The sequence below is a fragment of the Mustela nigripes genome, chromosome 7, assembly GCF_022355385.1.
Source record: "Mustela nigripes isolate SB6536 chromosome 7, MUSNIG.SB6536, whole genome shotgun sequence".
NCBI lineage: Eukaryota > Metazoa > Chordata > Mammalia > Carnivora > Mustelidae > Mustela > Mustela nigripes.
Window position 1 is genome coordinate 116,961,348 of NC_081563.1, and position 23,226 is coordinate 116,984,573.

A 23,226-nucleotide genomic window follows, 5' to 3' on the forward strand; every position below is an offset into this window, starting at 1 on the left:
GATATTTTGTCTAAAGGCATTTAAATTGAGGCTTTTTTGTTTGGTTTAAGACACTGCATGACAATTCAAAGACATAATAGGTCAAATTTAGCCTATAAGTTTCTAGTTTACAAACTATGGAAAAGACGCAATATGAGTGTAAGGATCTCTGGGATTCACATGAGAAGAACTCAGGTATGTCTGAGGGAAGAAAGGACCTTCCTCTTCATAATGCCTTCTGGATACACCTGTCAAGACAGGTGACTTACCCACCTCAACTGTGCTGCTGCATCTCACTGACTGGAAGTGTGGTGTGCCCATACAATTTGTAATACCACGAAGTAATGACATCATGATGTATTTACTTCTTTTTTTGATTCATTTTTAAAATACATAAATTAAGGGTAGATTGAAGTTTATTCCCCAAATAATGTCATTCTCACTTACATGCCAAAATGGTGTAATAACTAGTGAGGAAAAAACAAAACATAATCCTTTGTATACACAGGGGAGAGTGACCTAAGTATAACAGGCTTGTTTGTCTTTAACTGGGTCACAGGAGAATATGGTTACAAATCACTGCTCAGGCCAACAGTAACAAGTATAGAGATACTGTGGCAGCTGGCTTTAGTTCTTCTATAACACCTAAGTTGGAATAAATAAATTTTTGGAGCTTTTTTTTCCCCCAACATTTAGAGGATAATATTATTTTATAGTCAGAAAGGGGAATAACATAGAGGGCTTCAATAATACTGACCCTATTTATTATTCAGTTGGGTGGTAGGTATATAAGTGTCTTTTTTTATTACTCTCATATAGATTTTAGGCTTAAAGATTCTTAATAAAATTGCTATTAAAAAATCTTATTGTAAACCTGTTCTTTGCTTTGAGAAAACCCTAGCAGGAAAGGCTGCAAGAAAGGCAGGCAAGCAGGATTAGAGTGAAAACATCTTTCCATTTAATCTTAAATCTGTTTTGATGCCAACTAGAACCTTGATACTGACAAGAATAAAGAGGCACTTGACATTTCAGTCTGATTTTATGAGGGCTTAAAATAATGAAGACTAATCTAAGCAGTATATATACAGTTGACCCTTGAACAATGTGGGGGTTAGCAACACTAACCCCCCAAGGCAATTCAAAAATTCACATATAACTTTGACTCCCCCAAAACTTAAATACTAATAGCCTACCTGCTGTCTGGAAGCCTTACTGATAACATAAATAATCCATTAACATGTATTTTTGTTATATATACTATATTCTTACAGTAAAGTCAGCTAGAGAAAAAAATGTTAGTAAGAAAGTAAGAAAGAGAGAATACATTTACAGTACTGTATTTATTGAAAAAAATTTCTATGTAAGCAGACCCATCCATTTCAAACATGATGTTTCAGGGTCAACTGTATATACCACATATATACACAAGCTTCAGAAGTTATGTTTGAAATTTTCACTTACTATCAAAGCAAAGTTTCCAAATATTAGATACATTTTATCTCTAAAGAAGCCTAGTGAGGAGACAAAATAAAATACTATTGTTTCCTTGAAAAGAAACTTTGTACTGCTGTATAAATGATGAAAAGTATATAATCTTTAGCTAACATTTTATCACCTGGTGGTCGGTTTGAAAACTCTGTCAGTTTAGGGCCCGAGTTGTCCAAGTTAATTCCTTGTTCTCCTGGCAATGGCTGCTGATCGGCCTCTTCCAGCCCAGCTGGGCGAGTATCTGGGGTACTAAAAAATAAATTACACATTTGACAGTAAGTTGCATAGTTTATACCATGAAACTAGCTTAACCTCTCCCCTATTTCTGAAGAAGTAATATCTGTTTGCATTACCATCCTTATCAGTACATACATCTCTCTAGTCTGATAAAATAGTCAATATTTGGCATAAAAATAATCCAGCATAAAAAATCTACTTAACCTAATAGTATGGCCATTTATTCGAAGTGCTTTCTTCAAATTTCTGACATGATTTTCATGTAATCATCCATCCTTCAGATGTTTTAAGACCTGATCATAGTTTGCACTATCAACATTACAAAGTACTATTTTTGTGAAACCACACTATCTTTGGTTTAGTTATCAAGGTCAGTTGGGGAGTCCAGATTATTTCTTTTGTGTGGATAATTCATAACACCTTGCAAAAGTTGTAGGCTGGCTGATAAAAATGGTATTTGGACAATAAAGAAAAATGGAGAATACTAAAACAAGCTAATTAATTCTGCTAAATGAGTATTTGCAGACATCCCCATTAGCTTTGGGATGCTTTCGTTTTTACCTGGTTGTAACTCAGAATTTCTAGTGGGGAAAAAGAAATGAAAAAAAATGTTATTACCAACAACCAAATTCCCAAAGAACCGGCAGCTCATATCCATTTGGTTTGGAATCTTACTCCTAGCTGCACCTCTCTTCCTTATCTTTAGCTTCCCTTTGCCCTGATGTCAGTCACCACTTTTAGACAGTATTTGATCTCATTATATTCTGTGCAGTTTCTAAGTCTTACCTTAAATTCATTTAAAAAAGTTCTAGCACATGGAAATTTAGAATGTGATGCAGGTCCTTAGCACATCCAGATGGCTGTATCAATTTGTTTCTTCTATGACTTCCCCCTCACTTCAAATTGTAAGGATTCTGTAGGTCTCTTTGCTTACATAGAACTGCACTGCTAAAAAAAATTATCAGATATCTGATCCAGCCACCTCATGTTATGGACGAGAAACAAAGGCCCAGAGAGGTGTAAGAGGCCCATGGTTCCACAGTGAGCTACTGGTAGAGTTAGGAGCAGGTGCTCTTCCTATTATACATACTGACTCCCTTTCCTAGAAACCCTGATGCTATATAAGGGCCTTTTCACAATTTCTGGCTTCAAGAATTAGCAATCTCTCGGGGCTGATGAAGACAGCAAGAATGCATACTAAAGGCAACCGAATAACCTTGCAATTTTACTCTTAGACTACTGGGAGGAATAAATACCCTCCCAGTATAGCAGGTTGATAGCCGTAAAGAATTTAACTTAGAGTTACTGGAAAAATTAGATAATTGAAGGTCTTATTAGGTCTGAATTCAGGAAAATATAGTTTGTTAATATACAGTTATAGACTTTTAGAAGATTTAAGAAGCAGCAAGTGAGCATGGTGTAATATTAAAGTCAAAGAAATATTGTGGGAAGGCATGGAGACAGATAGTCTGTTTTACTTTGAACATTTATGGCTATTTAACTAAAACTTGCCTATTCTACAGTTCTAGCAATTTGTTTTGATTAACCAATTTTTACAACTGTTAGCCACTATTCCCTATTAACAAATGTCTCTGAATTCTAATTTTATGATTTAAGGCAGAAAACCCAGTTTAATCAATACTCCTTCTGGAAACATTTTATCAAAGCCAAAAATGTGATTATTAACTTAGTTTCAAGACATGCCATACAAATTAATTTTTCTTCCTGCTGTGATCTTGTGAAAGAACTCACCCAGAGAAACTTTACTTAAAGGGTAACAAATTTAAAACGTCCAACCAACGTAAAACGAAGTTTTAAGCTTCTATGGATGATGGGAGCCTTTTAAGGAAAGGCATTTGTACAGAAAAACTATTTCTTTTTTTTTTTTCTTACAGTAGGCTCCATGCCCAGCACACAGCCCAACACGAGGCTTGAACCCACAAGCCCGAGATCAAGACCTGATTTGAGATCAAGATCAGATGCTTAAATGACTGAGCCACCCAGGCACCCCTGAAAAACTATTTCTATTTGAGACAGCGAGGAATCTCCATAAATTGTTTATATATCTAAAACACACTTGGACTTTCTGGCTACCCAACAGCCATTAATAGCCTGAACTGCTTTGTGGAGGTACAATATGGTAGCACTGGCTACTTTTCAGTGTCCATGTGCCACAATCCCCCTAAGACTATAGACTTAAGAGACATTTATCAGTCAATTGCAATATAAACCATGTCTGAATCCTTATATGAACAAACTATAAAAAAAAGAATTAAGATAGAGAAATTTGAACATTGTCCAAATATGTGAGAATATGAAGTACTGGCTTTTCTACATGTTAATGGTATAGTGTTCATTAAAAAACAAAAACAAAAACAAAAACCAACCATCCTTATCTTTCAGAGATACATAGTACTGAAATATTTAAAGTCAAATCAAAAAGGTAATGGGGAAATGAAGGCAAGATAGGCTATGAATTGATAATTGTTGAAGCAGAGGAATTTCATACTGTTCTAATTTTATATACGTTTAAAATTTTCCATCAAGTAAGTCCACATAGAAATAAATAAGATTCGAGGTGAAACTACCACAACCTACTTTAGATCTTGCTGACTATTTTTCTTCTTCCGAGGGGGTTTCTTCTTCTTCGGTTTATTTGCATTGGTATTATTTTGCTTATTGTTTACCCCAAAATGGCCCGCAGAGATGTCACTCTGCAGTAAGTTGACCAACAATGGGCTTGTTAGTGTGACATCCTTATTGACTGGGAAGCCTGGATTCTGACCACAGGACATCTGATTTCCATTGGGTGCTCCACTGAAAGGTGCATTGAAAGGCATCCCGTGGCCTGAGAAGTGGTTTCCCGAGGCACTGTTTCCCTGCATGGCCTGCACGTGGGGGGGAACCATGTTGCTTTGTTGCATGCTAACATCAGGCATCATCTGAGACAAACTGACATCGTTGTTTGCTGTAGTAGCAGGATCACCATGCTGCTGGGCCAAGTGTGGGCTGGGTCCTGGTGGTCGCAAGACCTGCCCCTGAATCCCCATAACCTGAGATGGACTGTTGTTCACGGGCCCTTGCTGTGGCAGCATCTGTCCTGATATCTGTCCCGTAAACTGCACCATGTTTCCTTGCATGTTTGGAGTTGGTCCCCTCATTATCTGTGCTGGTCCCGGCATGACATTGGATTGGTTCTGAGTGTTAAACTGCTGCTTATTCCCCTGCATCTGATTGGTCATTATCTGCTCTATCATTGGGTTCTGTTGGAGTAAAACTTGGCCCTGAGGCCCCATCATCTGGTTATGTGGTGCCATCATTTGTGGGCCTTGCTGGGGAAGAATCTGCTTGGGTGGGGTCATCCTTTGAGGCGAGGGCCCAAGATTTTGGTTTTGAGGGTTCACCATCATCTGGCCCTGAGGCATAAGCTGGGCCCTTGAAAGGATCATAGGGTTCTGAGGGTTCAAGGTTCCTTGTTGCTGGACCATCTGGCCCTGGGAGGGCACAATCTGCTGGTGCATGCTCATCAGCTGAGATGGTGGGCCCTGCTGAGGCTGGCCTTGCATGTTGCCGAGGTTCACCTGAGGAACCCCAGAACTACCAGCCTGCTGGCTGTTCATGTTGCCATGAATTCCCATGAGGCTGGGCTGCATCATATTGGGTGGCCCATGAGACACCTGCATCTGGTTTTGAGGAGGACCAGCTCCTTGCCCACCTAAAAAGAGAAAAAGAAAGGACAGTTTCAAAAAGAAATAGTCTTATCTTATTGATATTAAGATACTCAAATTATTAATTGGAAAAACACTGATCACCCACATGTCCACTGACCAACAAAAACAAATATGTTGGGGCGCCTGGGTGGCTCAGTGGGTTAAGCCGCTGCCTTCGGCTCAGGTCATGATCTCAGGGTCCTGGGATCGAGTCCCGCATCAGGCTCTCTGCTCAGCAGGGAGCCTGCTTCCCCCTCTCTCTCTGCCTGCCTCTCCATCTACTTGTGATTTCTCTCCGAAAAAAAAAAAAAAAAAAAAAAAAAAATCTTTAAAAAAAAAAAAACCAAATATGTTGGGCTTCACATATTTTCTGTGGCTTTTATTTTTTTTTTTAATTTAGTGAGTGAGATTCATTTATTTGAGAGAGAGGGAGAGAGAGAGATGGCAAGAGGGAGGGGCAGAGAGAGAGGGAGAGAGAATCTCAAGCAGACTCCCTGCTGACCTCAGAACCCAACGTGGGGCTCAATCCCAGGACTCTGAGATCATTACCTAAGCTGTAATCAAAAGTCAGATGCTCAATGAACTGAGCCACCTAGGCACCCCTTCTGTGGCTTTTCTAAGTATGGAGCTATGACTTTGGAATGATTGTTTACATTCCCAATGACCATACAAGAGAAGGGGAAATTGTTTCTTTACTCCTATTTGTTACCTTAAAGATAAGATTACTCTTTTCAGATTAAACAGAAAGGCAGCTTCTCATTATTTAAAAATGACATGTAGCTACTTTAAGGTGAAAAAAAAATTAATGAAAAGCACTGTAGGCTAGTGAAATAAGCTCTGCTTTAGAGAAGTCCAGGAAACAACAAATGTGATGCATTCTCTTGGAAAAATCTTGACAATATTGAGAAGATATTTAAAAAATGCTTCTTGGAAAATGAATGACTCTCAAAGATTATATGTGTTGTACCTGGATGCTGTACATGAAAAGAAAGAACACTTAATACCTCCTGAGGACAGGTCTTCTCTGCCCCAATGTGGTAATATTATTATTTTTTAAAATATTTTACTTATTTATTTGAAAGAGAGAGACTGACAGAGCAGGAATGGGGAGAAGAAGGAGAAGTAGGCTCCCACCGAGCAGGGAGCCCAATGTGGGGCTCGATCCCAGGACCCTGAGATCATGACCCGAGCCAAAGACAGAGGCTTAATCCACTGAACCACCCAGGTGCCCCAGGTAAAAATTATTTAATCCTGATCTGGAAGCTGGGACTCAACTGACAGACAACCCAGAAGCTGCAGACAGAGAACAATTAACAAGGGATATTAAAACTTCACTGACCCTCCCCTATGGCGGTCCCTGATGGATCATATGAGACATGTCCTAGTTGTCTTGGTTATTTCTAATTTAGACAAGGACACTGCAGCTGACTTGCTACAGTGTTTACTTATTGCTGAGTCTTTGGGATCTTCCTATAGTTGCCTGCAGTATATCCCCCTTTTTACTGAATAACCCTCTAGAGTATTTTATCTCTCTTTTCTTTGTAACTTTTAAGTGTGGACTAGAAAGTGGCAGCCATATGAAGTTATGAGACCAGTCCATGCACCAGCCAGGGAGACACGGGACGAACTCTACCTTGTTTACATTACCTAGAGTTTCTAAACTAGCCTTGTAAACTCTTTTAAAAAATGTTTTTGGGGACGCCTGGGTGGCTCAGTTGGTTGAGCAGCTGCCTTCGGCTCAGGTCATGATCCCAGCCTCCTGGGATCGAGTCCCACATCGGGCTCCTTGCTCGGCAGGGAGCCTGCTTATCCCTCTGCCTCTGCCTGCCATTCTGTCTGCCTGTGCTTGCTCTCTCCCCCCATCTCTCTCTCATAAATAAATAAAATCTTTAAAAAAAAATTTTTTTTAATGTTTTTGTTTCATTTTTATTTTTGAGAGAGAGAGAATGGTGGTAGGTACGGAGGGAGGGAGAGAATCCCAAGCAGGCTCCACATCCAGCACGGAGCTGGACATGGGGCTCAATCCCATAATATAAGCAAAATCAAGAGTCAGATGTTTAACTGACGGAGCCACCCAAGTGCCCCTAGCCTTATAAACTCTTAACTTGAACCCCGTGACCACTATATATACCATACACACTGAAAATACCAGTTTATAGTCATTTGATCAATATTTATTTATTGAGCACCTAATATGTACAAGATACTTCTGGTGCTAAAGTAGTATCAGTAACAAGATAAATCTCATCCCTGATTCCTTGGAGTTGGCAAGAGACACTAACAGAGACAAGCATTTTTTCAGGAAGAAGTAAAAGCTAATAAGAGAAATAAAGTAGGGTAAGAGACAGGAGTAGAACTAGCTTAGGATAAATGGGGAAATCGGAAAAATACGTGCATGTAGAGGGCACCACATAAAAAGAAAAAATAGCTGGCTTGGGTGAAAGAATTATGAATGATTTTATCACTGTTTTATAACCTCCTACAAAACTCATGAATTCACATAACTCAGGAATGCAGTTTTGCCATTAGCAGATAGGGCAAGTCAAGTAGTTTGCCTACACTTCTCTCACCCTTAATGAGGTAGTTTGAACTTCTAAAAAAAAAATTAAGTTAGAACTTTCTTGCTCTTTAGTGATTTACAGTTAAAGTTGGAACCACGTAATAAATTAATTCCAAGTGGGTTGGGGAATTCTTCACAGAAACTATTTATGCTTCCTCAGTCCAAACTGAGAAACGATAAGATTAGTCATGTGGTACCTAAGTAACCAGGAACACAAAAGCTGGGCATATATAACACTGCTTGTGTTCTAAAAAGAACACAAATTCTTTTTAGCCATTACAAATTCTTTTTTAGCCATTTTTAGCTATTGTGTTCCATCCTATTTCCTCTCCAAAACTACTTATAAACAATACACTGTTGGCATTAAATCTATTATTGATTGAAGTCTGGCCTTCAAACACTACATTGTAAACCAGAATTTAAACATTCTGCATAAACAAAGCTAATATGTACTGCAGTTAGATTTAAAAAGTTGCAGTTCCTCCAAAATGCCATGTGCCTCTGTGCTTCTATACCTATAGTTTCCTTTGCCAGAAATGTCTTTTGCCCTTTTATTAACTTGGGAGCTGGAAAACTATGGCCCATGGGCCAAATCAACTGCCAGTTTCTAAATAAACAGTGTTTGGGACACTGCCATGCTCATTTGTCATATTGTTAATGGCTACTTTTGTGCTATGACAGCAGAGTTAAGTAGTTGCAATAGTGACTATATAATCTGGAAAGACTGAAATCTTTACTACCTGGAGTCCTTTACAGAAAAAAAACCGCTGATCCCTGCTCAAACTCAGGTTTCATTTTTCTTTTCTTCTTCTTCTATTTTTTTTTTTTTTAAGATTTTGTTTATTTATTGGAAAGATACAGAGAGAGAGCTAAAGAGCACAAGTCAGGGAGAAGGACCAGCAGCCTCCCTGCAGAGCAGGGAGCCCAATGTGGGACTCCATCCCAGGACCCTGGGATCATTACCTGAGCTAAAGGCAGATGCTTAACCGACTGCACCACCCAGGTGCCCCTCAAGTTCCATTTTCTTTCCGTAGGTGCTTTTAGGTTCCCAAGACACTGTACCTACATTTGCCGTATCAGTTATTGCCCTTTAAGAATAATTTTGGTTTGAGATTAAGGGAAAGGGCCAGGATTTATACTTATCCATATATTCTTATTGCCTATCACGGTATCTAGCACACAATGCTCAATAAATGCTGGCCGAATAAAGCACAGAAAACAAACCTGCATGCTGGACATTTTGATTTGCTTGCAGCTGAGGGGCTCCTGAATTCCCAGGGGTGGTTGCTGTGGTCGAAGGCACCTGACCTTGCATAAAGTTCGGATTGGCCTGTCCTGCTGAGAAGCCAGGTGGGAGGCGTTTAGGCATTCCTTAATAGAAAACAATGAGTAAGGCAGTTACCTAGCAAATTTATACTCTTGCTTAGATGTGGAATGAATAAGGAAGGATGAGCTGCATGAAGTCTCCACTGGCTTAGCTTTCTCTGTCACACTGGTAGGATCTTTAATAATAAGGTTGGGAAAGATGGTTAAAAAAATCAACACAATCTCTTACATGAGCATTGTCAAAATGAAAAAGAAATACTAAAAAATTTACACTTAGAACATGCCAAGGAAGAGATGGCAATCTGCTCCCTAAATGTGATCTGAGGGCCACGTCACAGCAAGGTTTAGGGCTCACTTTTCACTATAATACAACAGACCCCAAAACTTTACATACTTTAACATAGGCACCAAACGAATATGCTAAATTCTCTCATATTCAAACAAATTGATCAGAGATGCTATAAAACAAAGAGCTGGGTCCTGATACTAATGACAGGTGATTTTTTTTTCCATTGAAGGAAATGGATGACAATCTCTTTTGTGGAAATTTCCCCGAATATTGTGCTTATCTCTTGGGAAGAGACAGGAAATTAGAAACAATCCATAGGAGCTTCCAAGTGAGGCTATATTAAATTATCATCATGCCTTCCCCTTTTAAGGTTTGCTGTAATTCCGACAGCTATGGTACCAAAAGCCGTGCTCTAATGGAATCTTACGAACATATTACTTCCTCTTATAGGAAAGTTTAATTTCAGAAAACAGATCTGTAAGAAGGAGGATCTCAGAACCCACTCATTGTTTATAACACAGGCCTTGATGTGGCCAGATCACCTAGGTGAGCACATCATCTGCTCTATGAAAGCATCAAGACCTAAAGCTCACTTAAAAAATTTTGTATTAGTCCATTTATTTTTAAGGACCAAATTTCAATGTCCTGAAAACACTGTGTAAACAAATATACACTTGTCCTTTCCTTAGCAGTGACAAGCCTCCATTTGCATACTTCCACTGTAATTAAATCAGTAATCACATTTGTAGGAGGGACTACCCCGCTTCCACTGATCCAGAGCTACATGCCCAGAACAGTGAATTTGGAGCTGAAACATTCTTGCATTTTCTAAAAACTTCTTAGGATTCAAATATTATAGCCTGCAAGTCAGCAAAATTAATTACAAGAGAGTGAAAAGACTGATGAGCAACTTAATTTCACCAGAAACTATGAGAACATGCCTTTGCTATGCTGCACTAAAGATAAAGATGCAAGGGGTTTTTTCTGGGTAGGCAATGGGTGTCTTTTGGTGGGGACATGTTTATCAGATGACAGTATTACTGATACTCTCTATACCTTACTGAAAAGCTCCAAGCACATTCATGTGCACTAGATCAATGATTAATAAGAATAAATAATAAACATGGAGATGGATAAGTTTTACTGTAATCGTTTTACCTCTCACACATTAAGCTCCATTGCTTTTTCTTCATACAAGAGGCACCTTACAAAATAAATAAATAAATCTCCTTTAGGTATAACTGGTGGAACTCCCTCTCTAAGGAGCAGGCATTGGCATTATAAAATTATAAAAGTCAATGATTTCTGAACTTATTCCCCTTTAACACTTTAATCAAATTTAACAAATACCATGCTTACTACTTTACTAAGATTATCAAAATTGGAAACTTGAAGGGACTTTTCCCCAAAAGACCCTGTATTTATTTTTTCATTTTTGCTCTACTGCACACTCTTACTTTTTTTTCCAACAGCTGAGAAGTTTAAGTTAATACAATGCATGTTTCTTCTGGACATCTTAATTTATTAGTCCAAGATCAAGCAAAAATAATTTGAAAAACAAAATGGAAATTTCTATATTGAATTTTACCTGCATTTTTATCCAGAGGGCTAGCGTAAATGTAATCAGTAAGATGCTGCATAATGTATCAAGTTAACTAAGTTATATTAAGTGTCACCACTACATCCACAAAGTCAAAAAATTACATCCTCCCTCCATTAACTCTAAAGATTGAAGTTCTATTAAGATCTATCTCCAGTAAATTTACCAACACAAATAGCTTCAGTGTTCCTCACCTCCTAGGCCTGGATGTAAACTCTGTGGCCCCTGGTTTGGTGGTTGCTGCTGCATCACCATGAAGTTAGGTGGCACATTTCCCTGTTGAACCATAGGATTCCGACCGGGAGAGCTGACAGGCTGCTGAAATCCCTGGGGAAGTGGGTTATTTTGAGGTGGCCTTGGTCCCATCTGCTGCTGAGTTTGGTTAACCGTTGGGGAGGATGCAGGGGATCCCTGCTGGAAGGAGGAGGGTGAGGAGGCAGGAGACTTGTTGGTGAGGTGGGGCTGCTGCAGGGGGGTTGGGACCCTGGAGGGCCCTCCCTGCAAGCTCTTCATCTGAGGAGCTGTGAACTGGCCTGGGTTGCTCATCTGAGGAAAGTTTGTATGGGCTTGTGAGGCCTGCTGGCTGCCAAAGGGATATGGAGGGGGAGGGTGGGAAGGTGTCTGTACCGTGGCTAAGGATGGTCTTGCCTGGAGTTGCTGTTGCATTGGGCCAGGCAAGGGAGCCTTCTTCCACCCTTGGCTTGCAGTCATTGCGCCCAGAGAACCCTGGGCTGGAGGAGGCTGAAGGGCTCCAGAAGGCAGCTGGTTCCAGCCTGGAGGAACAGGCACCTGAGTTGGGGCAGTAAACTGGGTTCGAATTCCCTGTGGCTGTTGCTGCTGATGTTGCTGTGGGGGTCTTGCCTGTAGCTGCTGCTGCTGCTGCTGCTGCTGCTGCTGCTGCTGTTGCTGCTGCTGCTGCTGCTGCTGCTGCTGCTGCTGCTGCTGCTGCAGCTGGGGAAAATTAGCTGGGTTCATTTGTCTGTTCACAGGGACAGGCTGCATTGGGTGGTGCGGGGGAGCTAAAGATCCTGAGGGGTGATTCTGTGGCTGTATATGGAGCCCAGAGAGGAGTGGATCCATTGCATCTGTTTAAAGACAGTTAACAAAGCAATAATTAAATTACTGCAACCTAGATCCTACAGCAGTAGTAAATCTCCTGGTTCCTTCAATGAGATGCTTGTTAGCACCTTCTATATGCAAAGCAACATAACAAGGTGACAGAAAGGTAAGTATTGTCTAGAAAGAGCTTATGGTTCAAAAGTGGGTAAAAGAGCCAAAAATAAAATGTGGAGAGCAGTATTTTCCAAAGCATATCCTGGAGGAACTTCTTCAGTCATTAGCGTTACAAGAAAACAAAATAACAAAATAAAATATAGTCAGTTAGGTTTGGGGAACAATTGAACCTAACCAGCTTAGAAGGGCTTCTTCACTGCAGGACTTTTAGCGTCTCCAAGAGGTTAACTGTGAATCTCTAAGAGGAAGGATAAAGCATGAAGCATTTACGAAATTTATTACAGAATTCTCTGCCATGAAGTATCCTGCAGGACTATGTAGCTGAAGGATTGCATTTTTAGGAATGTTGGGTTATAATTGATAAGAGAATGAGAAATTTTTAGAGGAAATGATGACTTTTAGCTTGAAGACATAGTGGAGCTTTCATAAAGAAGGTGGCATTTAAGTTGGGCAGTTAAGAACTTGATATCTAAGATAGCTGAATTTTGTAATGATATCTGCAAAGAGTTCCAGCCTCTTCAAACCACAAAGACTGGAGGTCATTACCTGACTGAGAAGCAGGGCGAGGAGTCCTGGGCTGCAGCTCTGAATTGGGGCCTGGTGCCATCATGGAAGATGACACATTTACATTCTGTGGGATCATAACAGTGGCAGGGCTCGTCATCCTTATTAATCCTGAAGGAAAAAGAAAATCCCTAGAATAGAGTACTGGAATTGGTACAACATTTGTTTTTAAATAAAATATTTCAAGAATGTAAAAAGATACAGAAAATTTCTGTACCCATCATTTACTTTGTTAAAATCTCCCCCATTCCTTGTGCTCGCTTCGGCAGCACATATACTAAAATTGGAACGATACAGAGAAGATTAGCATGGCCCCTGCGCAAGGATGACACGCAAATTCGTGAAGCATTCCATATTTAAAAAAAAAAAAAAAAAATCTCCCCCATTCCCTTCAGATACGTAAGTAGATACAGCAGAAGCCCCCTACCTCTTCCCAATCTCATTCTATTCCCTCTCTCTTACCTTTTAATTGGGATTAATAGTTCCATGCATGTTTATCTTTATTACATATGTAGGTAAACTACACAGCATTTTTTGTACACTTTTAATCTCTGTATAAGTGGCATCATACTCTGTCTTCTTCAGTTTCCTTTTCCCCTTAATATTACGTTCTGAGATCCATCCATCTTGACTGCTATAATAGTGATCCATTTTATGGAACCCATACATTCATTCTGCTAATGAAGAGTTAAGGTTCTCCCTCCCCCACCCCAATTTTCATTCTTACAATTCTGCAGTGTCATGTATTCTTGTGGACATGTCTTCAGACTATATACTCCAAATTCCTAGGTTTTAAGTATAAAGCATCTTCTATTTTATTAGATATTGGCAAACTGCTCTCAAAAATGGTTACACCAGGGATGCCTGGCTGGCTCAGTGGGAAGAGTGTGAGACTCCAGATCTCGGGTTGTGAGTTCAAGCTCCATGGGGTGGGTGCAGAGATTTTTTTAAATAAATAAACTTTAAAAAGAGTGGGAAAAAAAGCGATTATGTGAATTTATGTTCCAACTGGCAGTCTGAGAACTACTCTTGTTCCATATCCTTCTAACTTCCATACTATTAGACCTCTTGGGATTTAGCATCCATATTAATAAGACATGATCATCTCTTCATGTCTCTTTGATTTTTGGCATCAAGATTAAAATAACTTCAAAAAATAGCTGGAGAGCATCTTTCTTCTTTGTCTATGCTCTGGAAGAATTAATCTGTATCTATTCTTTAGTTGTTTAGTAAACTCACCTATAAAACTATCTGGGCCTGTGAGTTATACTAATTGATTTATAGGGAGACAAATTTTTAATTATTTCAATTTCTTAAGTAGTTACAGGTTTTTGTAACAGCAGGGGTGGGGGCAGAGGGAGAAGCAGACACCCCACTGAGCAGGGAGCCCTATGTGATGTGATATGGGGCTTGATCCTAGGACCCAAGATCACATCTGAGCCAAATGCAGACACTTAACTGACTGAGCCACCCAGGCACCCCTCTATTATTTTAAGTTTCCTTACATCAGTTTTGGTTAAATTATATATTCAAGAAAATTGTTAATTAGCTGATGCTTTAAAATTTATCAGCATGAAGTTATTTACAACTTTTCCCATTTTAAAAAATATAATTCATATATTATAAAATCTACCCTTTTGAAGTACACACTTTTCTCCTTCTTTACATTGCTTATGCCTTCCTTCTCTTTTTTTCACCATGTTCATCAGTTTTAATTGTTTTTTTTTTTTTCAAAGAAACATCTTTGGTTTTCCTACTTTGTTCCATTTTGTTTTGTTTTGTTTTTAATACTTTACTTATCTCTGCTCTTATCTTAATTATTTCTTTCCTCCTAAATTATTATTACTCTGCTATTCTTCTTCCCAATTTTTAGGCCAGACACTTAATTAACTTAATTTTCAATCCATGTTCTCCTCTGACACAGTTTTCTGAGGGCTTAAATTTTCTTCCACGTGCCATACTGGCTACATCTCACAAATTTTGATACATACTATTTTCAATATTCCATTTTCGACATTTTTTGCTGTCTATCATGGTTGCTTTGAAAAAACCAGGGATATTCAGAATGTATTTTAAATTTACCAAAAACACGGTATATTTTTAGTTAGCTGTTTTTTTGTTTTTGCCAATGACTTAATTGTACTGTGGTCAGAGAACATGATCTGTGTGATACCAATATCTAGTATTTACCGAAAATTGATTTTAGCAAAATACACGTCAATTTGTATAAATATTCCATTTATGCTTGAAAAGACTAAGAATTTTTGAATTATTAGTGCATGGTTTCTACGTATCTCCTCCATTATATCAATCTACTCTACTTAGGTTATTCAAGCAAGCATTATCCTTACTAATTTCCAAAATCAGCTCAATACATCAATTAATAACATAGGTGTGTTAATATCCCCCCTAAGGTGTGATATCCCCATACAATCCTGTCCAATTTTACCTCACATATATTTTGAGACTAGATTATTAAGTAATTAATAATTAGTTTGTAATAAAAGTTTAACTGTCTTCCTGATCATTTCCTTTTACATCATAAAGTGGCCCTATTTATCCTCAGTAATGCTTTTTATCTTGCTGTTTTATCTGATAAAAATACCCTTATGCCCCTTTTCTTGGTTAATATTCACCTGGATTATCTTTTATTCCATTCTTTTAACTATGAATCAAATCCTCAAGTTTTATGTGCTTCCTGTAGGAGCACATAACTAGATCTGAGATTATTCAATCTGATTAATCACTGTCTCTTTATCAGTGTTCACAATATATTTACCTTTATTATTAATTGCTGATATATTTTGATTTCCCTTCTTTTTTTTTTGATACCTCTGCTTTTTACTCTTTCTTTTTCTACAGTGTTTTCCTACTTTTTTCTATGCTGTTTTCCTAATTTGCCTGATTATTGGATTTTTTTCCAACATACCCTTCCTTTCTACCCCTCTACTACTAACTTAGAAGTTATACACTTTATTTCTATTATTTTATTTTTAGCGATTTTATTTGATACAGTGCATGTGAGCACACACCAGCAGGGGGAGGGGCAGAGGGAGAAGCAGACACCCCACTGAGCAGGGAGCCCTATGTGATGTGATATGGGGCTTGATCCCAGGACCCCAAGATCACGACCTGAGCCAAATGCAGACACTTAACTGACTAAGCCACCCAGGCACCCCTCTATTATTTTAATATCTTTTGTCAACAGACACACTTGACTTAAAAAGTCTAAACATGTGATCATTATTGCTAAATGAGTCAATACTTATTAGATTTACCCAATGTTTACCATTTAGCTCACCACTCCTTCTTAGATCTTATTTCTTCCATCTTAGGTTCAATTTTCTTCTTCCTGAAGTAGATTCTTGAGCAGTTCATTTAGCAAGAGTCTATTAATGGTACCTTCATTCAGTGTCTTCAAAAATGTATTTATTTTATAATACTCTTTATAGTATAGGTAGGCTTAATATTCTAGGCTGTCAATTATTCTCTCATCACTTTGAAAATACTGTTCCAACATTTCCTGGTTTTCAGTGTTGCTGCTGAGAAATCAGCTGTGATCTGATAGCTTTTTGTTTGTAAAAAATTGGTCTTCTGAGTTGCTTTTAACATTCTCTTTGCTTTTTTCATGCTCGACACCCTTACAATTTTGTGTCAAACATGGATTTATTTTTATTTACCTTCTCAGGATTTCTGAGGATTCACATCTTTCACCAATTTTGGAAAAATTTCAGCCATTCTCTCTATTGGTCCTCCTAATCCTAGAGCTATTCTTTCACTAACTATATGCAACTTGGCCAGACTCTTCCCACTCTGGTTCTTTAGCACTAGCAATAGCATCATTATCTCTCATCAAGCTACCACAATACCAAATGCTCAGACTTCAGTGGAGAACTCTAACTACTGACCCTCTACTATAGATACCAAATTGGTAGTGTACACCTTCTATGCAGCATTCCATAACAGCCCAATTGCACAGGTCCTGACATATAATAGGAACTCTGCAAACATCAGCTTCAGGGCTCAGGGCTGATCCACCTTCAAGCATGAGCTCAAAAGACTGAAGGCATTATTATCTCACTTGTTTAGGTGAAGAACTGCTGCTTGGAGAGGTACAGCGATTACCTTGAAGTAACCAGAGAATGGTACTATTAGGATAAGACTTATAGTTTCAATTTTATACGGCCAAGTCTTTAGCTACAGTTCAGAACAATGGCTTTATAAATCGATGCTCTCCATTCTTCTGTATTTCTTCAAGAGCTATCTGGTACGAGGGGAGGTGAATGACTGGGTATAGTTTCAGGAGGTTACTATGCTTCAACCAGAGTGGCTGTGCTTTTCTGGTTTAGTTGAATAGAAGGTCCTGCAGCAGAAAAAGTTTGAAAGCCACTACTACAGTGAAAAGAATATTGGACTCGGTGTTAGGTCTGTGATACTAGGCCACTGCTACTTGACCCTGGGCAAACTACTTCCTTTCTGTGAGCTCCAGAGTTTCCTCAGCTTTTTTTTTTTTTTTTTTAAAGATTTATTTATTCAAGAGAAGTAAGTGAGAGAGCATGTGCATGCATGGGGGAGGGGCAGACTCCCCGCTGAGCAGGGGGCTCAACACAGGGTTCCATCCCAGGACCCTGGGATCATGATGTGAGCTGAAGGTCATGCTTAACCGACTGAGCCACCCAGGCACCCCTGAAGTTCCCTCAGCTTTAAATGAGAGCCAGCTCGAGAGGTGGAAAGGGAGGGAATAGCAAGTCCTATGGGAGATTTAAAGTTTGGGACTGAGAATCCAAGATGGGGGAGGAGAAGGTGACCTTAGTTTTGTTTGGTCCCAGGAATTCAGCTAGATAGCTGTCAAATCATTCTGTACACTTGTTAACTCAACTGGAGATTTAAGAAAAGGATAGCTACAACTCTACAAATAGAAAAGCAACCACTTTCTGCAAGAATGACAAGACAGAAAAACTCACCTCAAAAAAGAGAATAAGAGGCAGTACTAGGAGTTGGTTATCTGAAAGAATTAATAAGATTGATAAACTCCTGGCCAGATTTATCAAAAGGAAAAGAGAAAGGGCCCAAATAAATAAAATGAGTAGAAGAGGACAAATCATAACCAACACTGAAGAATTACAAACAATTATAAAAACACATTATAAGCAACTGTTTGCCAACAAATTAGGCAATCTGGAAGAAATGGATGCATTCCTAGAGATGTATAAACTACCAAAACGCCCCAACGTCTATAGCAGCAAAGTTCACGAAAGTAAAACTATGGAAAGAGCCCATTGACAGATGAATGGATAAAGAAGATGTGGTGTTATATATACAGTGGAATACTATTCAGCCATCAAAAAATGAAATCTTGCCATTTGCAATAACATGGATGGAACATGGATGCTAACCAAAATAAGTCAGTCAGAGAAAGACAAATATTATATGATATCACTCATATGTGGAATTTAAGAAACAAAAAAGAGGGTCATAGGGTAAGAAAGGGAAAAATAATGACAAAATTAGAGAGGTAGACAAACCATAAGAGATTCTTAATCATAAGAAACAAATTGAGGATTGCTGGAGGGGAGGGAGATAGAAAGGTTGCTGGAGGGGAGGAGGTAACTGGGTGATGGACAGTAAAGAGGGCACATGAAATAACAAGCACTGGCTATTATAGAAGACTGATGAATCACTGATCTCTACCTCCAAAACTAGTAATACATTATATCTTAATTAACTGAACTTGAAAAATTAGTAAAAATTGTTTTAAAAAATAAAGCTTGGGACTCACCAAAAAAATAAAAAATAAAATAAATGAGAGCCAACTCAATTCCTTTTCTCTTTTGGGAGTGGAGGGCAGAGACAGAGAGAATTCCAAGCAGGCTCCATTCCCAGTGCAGAGCCCGATGCACGGTGTTTGATCTCCCAACCTTGAGATCATGACCTGAGCTAAAATCAAGAGTCAGATGCTTAACTGACTGAACCACCCAGGTGCCCCAAGAACCAACTCAATTCTAATATTTTGTGATTCACAGACTATTGAGTTCAATCTCTAAAGAAGAAATTTCAGTTTACTGGAAAAGTTAGCAAATAATTTATAGCCCTCTCAAATTCTAAGTACCTAAAAACACATATTCTTCCACATATTTCTTCAGATTCCACGTAAGCACACAAGAACTCAGCTCACAGATTCTCAGCCTCAGAGAAAAGTGGGAGATGAAAAGCTACATTCTCTACTATGCTATAAACTTCTGAGGGTAGAAAATATTTTATTCATTTCTATCTCCAACACTAAGCAGAGGTCATGTCCTACAAAAGGAACACAATAAAAGTTGCTGCACAGCTCAGTGCTCATCTATCTACCTTTAAGCATGAGGCCATGCTCTGACTCTACCCTCCTAAGAGTGATTTAAATCTTGCTTTCCTAAACCAGAAAACAGAGATGTACGAGAAACCCCCATCTATTTTGCAGGACCCAAATGATCATACATTAGCAAATAAAGGGAAAAAAGCAAACCAGTAAAATGTCATATAATTGAGTGGGAGATCTCACCTGGACCACCTGCCATGGGAAATGCAGCCTCCATCCTAACGGAATTTCCTGCTCCCATGGGTCCATTCATTCTCACATCTTGGCTTCGGTTCTGAGCCAAAGCTAGGTTGATAGCACCTTCCCCTGAAAATGACAGGTTATAAAAAGGAAACCATCAGGATAAGATGCAAATGTGGCTTAAAAATAGGTATACAAGACTTCAGTTTTCTGTGTTTTTGAAGAATTATGTAAGTTTACCTTCAGAGAAAGGGTAAGTGCAATACAATACAGATCTTCCTTCAACTTCACCTGAGCAGGTTTACTTACAGGACGCACACAGAGAACATATTCAATCCTTACATTACAGCAGATGGGCAATCACTAATGATGTATGGTGTCAGGAGACAGCTTGTAACTCTGAATGTGTATTTTCAACTGCTCACAGTATGTGCAAGTGTGCATGTGTGTCTATGTGTGAGAAGGAAGAAAATGTTCTCAAAAATTCTCAAAATCCTAGATTACCTTTCAGGAATTTACAATCAGAAGGTAGAGACAGAAGTAGGTTAAATGGATAAAGAACATATGATAGTACAGATGGTACAGGGACACTGTAGTATTTGTGAGCAAAATACCATTTCCCTTTCAAAAACTGTAATATAAAGAGATACCCATTAGAGATGGTAATACAATGAAGAGTAGATAGATTGAAACTCTTACAGCATCTAATGATAAGACAAACATTTGTATAGAGTTTTAATTTTTATTATTTTTTTAAAGAGTTTATTTATCTATTTGACACAGAGAGAGAAAGAGAGTAAGAGAGCACAAGCAGGGAGAGCTGCAGAGTGAGAGGAAGAGCAGACAGACTCTCTGCTGAGCAGGGAGGCTGATGCGGGACTTGATCCCAGGACCCTGAGATCATGACCTGAGTCAAAGGCAGAAGCTTAATTGACTGAGCCACCCAGGTGACCCTATTTTTATTTTCTCAAGATTTTATTTATTTATTTGGGAGAAAGTGAAAGAGAGAGAAAGAGCACACAACTGCCAGGGGTGGGGGACCTTAGGGTAGTAGAAGGAAGAGGGAGAAGCAGACTCCCTGATGATGATCAGGGAGCCTGATCATGACCTGAGCTGAAGGCAGACTTTTAAATGACAGACCACCCAGGCATGCCTGTAGAGTTTTTAATGCTTACAAGATTTTATCTCATTTGAACCTCATAATATTCCGGTAGGTAACATCAATATAACTGTTCCAATTAATTAGAGTAACTCTAAACTTAGAGATAACATAAATTTTACTTGGTTTAGTGATAAAAAGAAATTTCAGGATACTTCCTGCACTTAATCCAAAAATTTTGACTATTGTTACTCTGGATGACAGCACCACCTTGTGGATAGATAGAAGTATAGCTAGCCGGTGGCTAAGGCATTGCACTGATTGGTATCTTTCCAGCATCATTCCATATTGTGGGGTCCTGGTTGAGCCAGATGAGAAAGCAGGAAACTAATGAGGACACAGTAGCTTCCTCTGTCTTGTCACTGATAAAGTTACCGTTTTGTATTGGGTATTTATATTCAATAGACAGGTAGACTGGACATAGGACACAAGCATCCTACTAAGGGACCAATTTCCAGGGGCTATATGATACTCTAAATTGCCTATAGGAGACAGGAATGAAAGAAAAAGAGATTACAGATCTTGGCGGTTTCCAACAAATGGAAGGAACTATTAATATACCAAACTTGCTAAGACACTGTAAGCAGAAAGAGTATTATTCTTTTCTTTTTAAGATTTTATTTATTTGACAGAGATAGATCACAAGTAGGCAGAGAGGCAAGCAGAGAGAGAGAGAAGAGGAAGCAGGCTCCCTGCTGAGCAGAGAGCCCGATGCAGGACTCGATCCAAGGACCCTGAGATCATGACCTGAGCTGAAGGTAGAGGCCTAACCCACTGAGCCACCCAGGCGCCCCCAAAGAGTATTCTTCTTGAAATAGACATCAGATCATGTCAGTTCTCTGCTTCAAATTGCTCCATTCCTTCCTGCTGTTGTAACAATTAAAGCCAAACCCCTCTACACAGGATATAAAGGCCTTAAATGATCTACCTAGTCCAGTGCTGTTCAACAGAAATATAATATGAGCCACACATATCATTTTAAATTTTCTAGAAGCTGCAGTAAAAAGGTTAAGAAACACAGGTGAGGGGCGCCTGGGTGGCTCAGTGGGTTAAGCCGCTGCCTTCGGCTCAGGTCATGATCTCAGGGTCCTGGGATCGAGTCCCGCATCGGGCTCTCTGCTCGGCAGGGAGCCTGCTTCCCCCCCTCTCTCTCTCTGCCTGCCTCTCCATCTACTTGTGATTTCTCTCTGTCAAATAAATAAATAAAATCTTTAAAAAAAAAAAAAAAAGAAACACAGGTGAAATTAATTATAATATATTTTATTTAACTCAGTACATCTATTATTTCAACATGTAACTAATACAAAAAGCTAATGAACTATTTTACGTTCTTTTCTGGGAGTGCTAAGTCTTCAAAATTCACTATGTATTTTACTTACAGCACATGTCAGTTTGAACTAGCCACACATCCAGTGCTCAACAGCCACATATGGCTGATAGCTGACATATTTAACAGCCCAGATGCGGCTCTTGCCTACCTCTCTAATCTCAACTACACTATTTTCTCCTTCAATAATAAGGATTCAGCCTCAGTGACCTTTTTTTAGTTTCTTTATTTTTTTTTTAGTTTCTTAGGCACAGCAAATTAAGCTGCTTCTCACCTCAGGGCCTTTGTATTTGTTGTTCCCTCTGCTTACAACAGTTCTCCTGCTGTCTTCACATAAGCCAACTTCTCAATTTTCATGTAAATATAATTAAGTGTCGCAGGCCCCTAAAGACCTTCTCCAATTGTCTTATCCAAGGGTAGGTCACCCTTATCAGAACATATTATTTCTTCAGAGCACTCATTCACTTGATTTCTTGTCTGTTTTCCCCATCCCCATATAAAAGTAACCATAAATCTGCCCTAGTTCCTTTATACCCGTTGTTCGAGGAGAGTTATTAATAGCACCCTTTTTACTCTCAAAAGTGTCAATTTAGATGATAAATTGTATGGTGACCCTAATTATATCCTTAAGACACAGAACAGTGTCTAATACTCATTAGCTATTTATTGAATATATTATGAGTTGTCATCTCATAACTTTACAAAGAATTACACGCATTTTTCTATATGATGAATGCATTGCTGGAAAATCCCACATTCCGTAAAGTCTCACACTGAAAATTACAGATTTTACAGGAAAAAAACAGTGTTGTTGGAACCAACTCAAAACCTATGTGGCTTTTCTAATAAAAATAGTAACTGGTGGAGACAACATATCCAGAAACATTTACAGGGGTGCCTGGGTGGCTCAGTGGGTTAACGCCTCTGCCTTCTGCTCAGGTCATGGTCCCAGGTTCCTGGGATCAAGTCCCACCATGGGCTCTCTGCTCCGCGGGGAGTCTGCTTCCTCCTCTCTCTCTGCCTGCCTCTCTGCCTATTTGTGATCTCTGTCAAATAAATAAATAAATAAATAAATAAATAAATCTTTAAAAAAGAAAGAAAGAAAGAAAAGAAACATTTACAGTGGCAATGCCTGGTCACAGGTGCTGAGATAATGCAGAAGCAAAAGAGCTCAGAGCCAGTGGGGCTGCCATTAAAGCAGGCACAGGAGGACGTG

The 23,226-nt window shown here is 39.0% G+C and overlaps 1 protein-coding gene and 1 non-coding gene across 10 annotated transcripts in view; one reads left to right on the forward strand and one right to left on the reverse strand.

Annotated features, from left to right (window-relative positions):
* NCOA6 (nuclear receptor coactivator 6) overlaps nt 1-23,226 on the reverse strand; it is a 102,362-nt gene that overhangs the window by 22,853 nt on the left and 56,283 nt on the right. For 6 of the 9 annotated variants that reach the window (XM_059406839.1, XM_059406838.1, XM_059406841.1 and 3 more), the window contains 6 exons: nt 19,528-19,650; nt 12,969-13,097; nt 11,384-12,274; nt 9,199-9,345; nt 4,303-5,419; nt 1,595-1,716 (listed from right to left, as the gene is read on the reverse strand). In XM_059406839.1, coding sequence (XP_059262822.1) covers nt 1,595-1,716; nt 4,303-5,419; nt 9,199-9,345; nt 11,384-12,274; nt 12,969-13,097; nt 19,528-19,650 — 2,529 coding nt within the window. The remainder of the gene's footprint in view (nt 1-1,594; nt 1,717-4,302; nt 5,420-9,198; nt 9,346-11,383; nt 12,275-12,968; nt 13,098-19,527; nt 19,651-23,226) is intronic. The other 3 variants (XM_059406844.1, XM_059406843.1, XM_059406842.1) reach the window with 3 other exon arrangements.
* LOC132022869 (U6 spliceosomal RNA) lies at nt 13,240-13,346 on the forward strand. Its single transcript, XR_009405760.1, has one exon. It is a non-coding gene; the product is annotated as a U6 spliceosomal RNA (small nuclear RNA).